The following is a 7,198-nucleotide window of genomic DNA, read 5'->3' as shown; positions in this document are numbered from 1 at the left end:
TTTTAGCCTATTTTTGGCCACGTGGCTCTGCCCTCTGGTTCAGCCAGGTACCATTCTTCAGTGTGTTCTTTAATAAGGTGTGACTAGTCAGAGTGCCTAGTGGCAAGCAACCAAGTCCACCCTCCCCTCCCCGCAAACTAGCTCAAGCACGAGGATAGTTTATTGTGCAGAGCCTGCCGATGCTGCGCAGGCTCCGAGCACAGGAGCGCAGTGGGGCCCGAGACCCGAAGGCTGCCGGGTTCTTTGACCTCCATTTGCTTCTCTGCATCTCGTTCAGGCAGCTGCTTTATATTCCTGAGTTTACATCTCCCTTTTCCAGAGGACAGACAGACTAAACCAGAACCCCTTGGGCATGGGTGTGGGTGGGGCTTGGGGGACCCTCATCTACACAGTGAAATGGAAGAATGCTGCCGTGGTCATGCTTGTCACTGCCTGGGTGCTTGCCACAAAGTTAGCCCCAAGGGAAGTATGGGATATGGGTCTGTGTGGCACAGATTTTGATACTTAGGTACATATATTTGTGTGTATATTTGAATTTTAGAGCCAGGGTTTTCGCTACGAGTCATGCATTTGGATTTTGAAGAAAACTCCTTTAATTGAGGAAGGGTGCAGGTGAAGATGTACCTCTTGTTTAGGTGGCCCAGAGGCAGCCAGGTGTCATTCATTTATTATCCGCTGCTGGAACAGATAAGGCAATAGAGAGAAACTAGTTGGACAGGCCGGCTGATCATGGGATGTAGGGTTGAAAGATTTACATGTATAAAGCTTTCCAAATTTTGAGAGCAAAAATAGAAACCTTTCAAATGCATCGTGTCCCTTTTCATTTAGTGGCGATTACTGGACTTTGTAAAGTTTAGAGAAATCCCGTTGGTTTGCTTTCTGTTAACGGTTAAGATTTGGTTGTGCCTTTTTTTCAGTGTGAGAGGTACCAATTGAAGGGAGTGGATATGGTTTCTGTTTGCTTTGGGTTGGTAGGTTTTTCTTTTGAATGACCTGAAAGAATAAACTTGGCCATTTGCTTTAGGATCATTGCTGCGGGCTCAGTTTACACCTGCTTTGTGGCTTCGGTCCTGTTCCCGTGACTAGGTGTTTCCAGCAGCCGCCTCTTTGTTTAGAATAGACCAAACAACCATTGGCAGGCTACCCACTGTTTTTCACACGCTTTGAGCTGCTCTCACATGATGTCTTTCTGTTTCTACAGGTTCATGAACCACCGGGCCCCAGCCAATGGCCGCTACAAACCAACTTGTTATGAACATGCTGCTAACTGTTACACACATGCAGTGAGTATGCGTTTTCTGCCTTTTCATCCTCCCAGAAGGCTTTGCAGGGAGGCAGGGGCAGTTCTCTCTAGTAACTTTTCCACCCCATTAGTTGGATTTACCCATCCCTGTGACCTTATCTACCAGAGTATCCGTGCTGGGTCCTGTCACCAGAAACTGTGAGCATGTCCAGTGCTCTGACCTACAGTCTCCTCTGTCCATCCTGGACTTGCTTCCTCTGAGAATCAGGTCTTTAAAAAGAATAATAGTAAGCACCCTAGTCATAGGAAAACCAGAGAAAACGACTTGTGAAGACTGTCACCCTGGAATGAAATGATCGCCTTTTCAGGATAGTCAGCTGTGTTCATCTGGCAAGGACCTTTAGCATTTGGTTGATAAAGGTGCTTTTTATTTCTAAATGATCCCCTGAAACTGGTAGCCACACCTTCCCTGTTACCACAGTGGCTATGCTCCTCAGTACAAATGATATTTCTTAAAAATATATATATATATATATATAAAATTGATTTTTAGAGAGAAGGGAAGGGAAGGGAGAGGGAGAGAGAAAGAAACATTGATATGAGAGTGGAACATTGATTGGCTGCCTCCTGCATGCCCCTTACTGGAGACCAAGCCTGCAACTCCGGGCATGTGCCCCAACCAGGAATTGAACCAGCAACCTTGTGGTGCACTGCATGACACCCAACCAACTGAGCCACACTGGCCAGGGCACAGATGTTATTTCTTATTGAAGAAAGAGCTAATTTGATCTCTAAATTCTTAATTTTTTTCTTTCTTATAAAAGCAAAACATGGTCAGTATAAGAAACTTAGAAAACACTGAAAAATGTAGAAGGAAAATAAAACTACCCAGAAATAAATGAATGCATTGGTGCATTTCTTCCTTTTAGGTGTAGTGTTTGTGAATATGTATGCATTTTCATAGTTTTTCTATTAATGGCCTAACATTGGCCTTTTTCTTGTGTCATTATACATTTCCCCTTTTCTGTGGTTTCATTATTCCCTTTGAAAGTCCCATTTAGTGAGGCTTTAGAGGAAAAATGGTGTTTAGTCTGAAGACAAGCAATAGAAAAGGAGACCGACTTAGTCCTTTAGTGAAGAGTGTAATTTATTTCATGCAGTGTTAGTACAATATGTAGGCGACATACATGTGCCATTAGATTAAAATTTGTTTGAAGTCAAGTTGTGTACAATTCCTGGGCTCTGAATAGCAATACCTGTTTCCAGTACAACTGACTACTTCATCCAGCTCTCCTTCCGATTACCCAAGAAAGGCAAGTGTTTGTTCTAAAGCGACCTTTCTAAAATTACCCTGGTATGTTCTGAGTGGTAGTGGCTCTCTATGGAGCTTGCCTGTGCCTTTCTCCCACTCCTGTCCCCCGGGCGCGTTTCCTCGCCTCTCTCCTTCTCCTAAGCTCCAAGGGCCCTTCTTTTGCCTCTGTAACTTATTTCCTGAGCCCATTTCTTCTAAATAAACTTTCCCTTATTAAAAAAAAAAGTTATCCCTGGTAATCCTGCATATTTGTAACACGGTCTCAGTTCGGTAAGAGCCGGGATATTCACTTTCTGTGCCCTTCCCTCAGTTCCTCATTGTCCCGGCCATCGTGGGCAGCGCCCTCCTCCATCGGCTGTCTGACGACTGCTGGGAGAAGATAACAGCATGGATCTATGGCATGGGCCTCTGTGCCCTCTTCATCGTCTCCACAGTATTTCACATGGTGTCATGGAAAAAGAGCCACCTAAGGTACAGTGGATTGCTCGCTACTTCAGAAGGTCAGAGAAGTTGATTCAGGTCAGCCTCCCATACGGCATGTGTAGGCCAAATGCAGCAAGCGAGTAGACATTCTCCTGCCTTGCAGACTTTACTATTATTGTTTTAACAAGTATATTTTTATTGATTTCAGAGAAGAAGGGAGAGGGAGAGAGAGAGAGAAACATCAATGATGAGAGAGAATCACTGATTGGCTGCCTCTTGCACTCCCACTACTGGAGATTGAGCTCACAACCCGGGCATGTGCCCTTGACAGGAATCAAACCCAGGACCCTTCAGTCCACAGGCCGACGCTCTATCCACTGAGCCAAACTGGCTAGGGCCCGCCTTGCAGACTTTAATGCTATCCCATTACTTAGGAAGCTTCCTACGGATTGGGCAGGTTTGAGGACCCTCATGTATCTAGCAGCGCAGGCCTTTGCTCAGAAACCAACAAATGGCACTGCTTCCCCAGGATGAACAGCGAAAATCCCGAGACCTATGTGCCAATGCCGTAAGCACACTAAGGCATTGCAGGGCGCTGCAGCCGCGGGGCAGTGACCGCGTGCACTGAACTGTGCACCAGGTTAGCCTTGCGGATGTCACCTTGCGGATCTCACGGAGCCCCCATCTCTCCATCACTAAAGTGAGGGTGACAATGCCTTCCTCGCCGGGTTATTGTGACAGCTGAATGAGATAATGCATGTGGAAGTGATTTGAAAATTACAAAAGACTCTGGGACTGTGAGATGTGGGGAGGTACACGGCAGCTTGGGGCCACTGTCCTGCAGAGTTCAGCTTCCGAATTAGGTCCTGTGTATGTATGGGCTCAGACACGTTCCGTGTTTTGCTACTATTAGCTGCCAGACACTTTTCAAAAATACTCTGGCCCCAAGCCTCCCAAAGAGATGGACGTGGGAGCATTCCCTCTCTGGGCGAAGGACTGATTTGGGGGGACACAAAGGGAGCGGCACACCATTTAGTTGCTTATGAAATAGATTCTGCACAACCCAACGGGCAAAATTTCTTCTCCAAAAAAGGAGAATTCAGAGCAGACTTAGAGTGCCTTAAAATAATATCAGAACATATCTTTTTGTTTTACAGAATGTCCAAAAATATCTCCAACTGTTCAAACAATCCAATATTAAAAAGACATGCTTTCTTTAAGAGCAGGACTGGGGTTGATGACATATTATTGGTTTCCTCGCATGTGGAATCATAGAAGTCATAGAGTTTTACAGCTGGATGGATCCTGAGGGATCATCTAATCCAAACCCGCTAATGTTCACCTGGAGAAACTGAGGCTCAGAGATGTGGCCTGACTTGCTCGAGTCAGCAATCCCTGCAGAATCTGATCATCCCAGGGCTTCTGACTCCTAGACCCAAGGTGCTTTTCACCCCATCCTTCACAATATTGCTGGCAGGAGGCAGTCTGCTACCTTGCCTGTAAGGTGACAGCTCCCCGGGCTTAAAAATAAAACCACAGCACCGAATCCCAAGGGAGCCGTAGACACACTCGCACGAGGCATCAGCAGTACCTGCGCTGGCTGCTCAGGACACACCGTCACAGAGCCAGAGGCCAGAGCACTTCATTATCTTCTTGGCAAGTCCCACGCTTGTGGTTGCCTCAGCTGACTTGGCTCTGATGTCTAGATTTCTAAATCAATAAAGAGTTGTAGATGCCATACGTCAGTAGGCAGGGCCTCCCTGCCAGGGGCTGGAGAGGAAGGTGCAACAGAAACCAGATTCTCTTGAACCGCGAAATAGCACTGCCAGAATTGTCACCCACGTGGGCATTTCTGCTCTGCCTTGATTTTTTAAAAAATATCCAAGTGTAATCTTAGTTTAAGTAAAAGAGAGAAGGGAATTATCATTCATTGAGTCCCTACTATGTGCTGTGCTAAACATATGGCTATATTACGTCATTTAATGCTCACGCAGACTCGATAGAGATGCTATTATTTCTATCTTACATGCGAGGAGAGTGAGGGGTCAGAGAGGTGGGTGGAGGATCTTGAATAAAATTTCAGGTCTGACTTTACCTGCTGTGATGGTGCATAACAATCTAGAGCAGCGATTTTCAACCTTTTTTTTTCATCTCACGGCACACATAAACTAATTACTGAAATTCTGTGGCACACCAAAGAACATATTTTTTGCCAGTCAGACAAAAAGTAGGTATAGTTTTGATTCATTCACACCAGACAGCTATTGTTGTGTTGGCTGTTGTCATTTTTTTATTTGACAATCTAAGGGAAAAGAGGTCAGTACCCCAATAGTCAGGTGTTGCCCGTTTTAAAAATTCTGGTAGCACCCTAGTTGAAAATCGCTGATCTAGAAAGCAAAATTAGAAAGGCTGAACCTGGCTAGGAATCATAGTCATCCAAGGAGTTAAAAACAAAAACAAAAACATAAAAACCCCTCTTTCCCTCCATCCTCTACCCCCAGCTTCTAGCCCTTTTAAATTAGGATCTTCTGGACTGGAGTGATAACCCATACTTCCGGTCTGCATATCTTCTGGGAACTGTCTAACTTGGTTTTCTCTCCCATTAGGACAGTGGAGCAATGTTTCCACATGTGTGATAGAATGGTTATCTATTTCTTCATTGCTGCATCTTATGCGCCATGGTAAGATACAGTCTTTCTATTTTTGAAGAATTGTGTTTTTATAATAGAATTGCCCAGTCCTTTCTCCCCTTCCTCCTGTCCCCATGTCCAGTCCCCATGCATATACCCAACCCTTCTCCCCCCAACACACATACATACATGCATTATTTTTCCATCTTGACCTACTTGGGTCAGATTGCAGATTTTAAGGGGAGAAAGTTGCTGCTGTTCAGAATATATGTCTGGCATTGGATCATTAAAGAGAAGTGTTGTGAACTTGGGTTTAAGTAGCACCCTCACTTCTGAAATCCATTTCGTTTGCCTTCTCTATTCTTTTATACCTCTACTGCTGTTCAGAATACTTCGACATCTAATTAAGTGGAAATGCTATAAATATGTATGAGGAAAACAAGCTCAGTTTTGAAATGTATACTGTTTGTCTTCAGTACTTCACAGCACAGTAACTACTGTATATGGAATGCATTTCTTTAGATGTATGAGTAAGAGAACTAGCCAAAAGTATTCGCTATTTAAAATATCTGGTACTCTGATCAATTTCCTTGATCTTCCTGCCCTTTTGGTATAGAGGTCAGATAGAATCTTTTGTTGCTTTGAAAACTGTAACTAAAGAAACATTCGTTTTCCCTATCAAGACGTGGTCCAGTTTTAAACACTCAGAATTTCACATCATGCCATCGACTACAGCAGTCATTAGAAACAGCCGGCCTCTAGACTCTGGCTCATGCAGCATCCATCATGCAAGAGAAACCTAAGTATCTACTGGAGTAAAAGGGAAGTGCTCTCTCTCTCCAGCACCTGTTACTAAATTACAGGTCTGCATTATATTGGAGAGAGAACCCTTAAAGGCTTTTGTGAAGTACACATCAATTTAACGTAAGTCCGTGACAATTTTAAATGTAGGCTGAGGAATCACATCTTTACAGTAGACAGTTGTTCACATGTCATCTTTGATACGTGGGCAATACTTTTGCCATTTGGAACTATTTTATAGTACTAGCCAATCAGAACGACGTTGGTTTTTTTCCCCCTCTCATATCCTTAATAGGAAATGAGTACAAATGTATTTGCAACATTTTAACATCCAGGCCTCACAAGAGCCCATGGTACAATTCTAATAAATGTCTTCTATAATATATGTCGGGGAAATTCTTCTCATGTTCTCTCTTGGAAGAGAGGGTGATAGTGGAGACGCTAGGTCTGTGTGTTAGGTATCTGCTGCAGTTATGTGATCCCTGGTCAGGATTTTGTTCAGGGCTCCTGTTAAGCTTTGTAAGTAATCTGCTCTCAAATACATCAGAACTGGAAGGCAAGCAGAATTCACAGCAGCCTGCCTTATTAGGGCCTCCCAGGTGTGCTGGGACACCCACACATCTCCTTTTAGTAACTTCTGTTTCTAAACCACGTTGGAAGTAATTCTGAGTCTTAAAGGTCGGCTGACAATTTTATCTTTGAGTGATTCATGTTACCCAACTTCCCCAAACGCCTCCCTGGCTGTTGAGTGCCTCTCCTTCCTGGTCTTATCCCTGAACTTGCTCTCCC

General features: G+C 44.3%; 1 protein-coding gene across 1 annotated transcript; it reads left to right on the top strand.

Annotated features, from left to right (window-relative positions):
* Positions 1 to 1,181: 1,181 nt before the first annotated feature.
* Positions 1,182 to 6,511, top strand: LOC102442052 (monocyte to macrophage differentiation factor-like). The gene is made up of 5 exons (XM_023749363.1): positions 1,182 to 1,283; positions 2,494 to 2,556; positions 2,866 to 3,026; positions 5,585 to 5,659; positions 6,292 to 6,511. Coding segments are annotated over exons 1-5 (402 nt in total). The 3' UTR covers positions 6,293 to 6,511.
* The last annotated feature ends 687 nt before the right edge of the window (positions 6,512 to 7,198 follow it).

This window comes from Myotis lucifugus, unplaced genomic scaffold (genome assembly GCF_000147115.1).
Source record: "Myotis lucifugus unplaced genomic scaffold, Myoluc2.0 scaffold_6956, whole genome shotgun sequence".
Classification (NCBI taxonomy): Eukaryota; Metazoa; Chordata; class Mammalia; order Chiroptera; family Vespertilionidae; genus Myotis; species Myotis lucifugus.
Note: the sequence above shows the minus strand (reverse complement) of the source record. Positions and strands in the feature narration are given on the sequence as shown.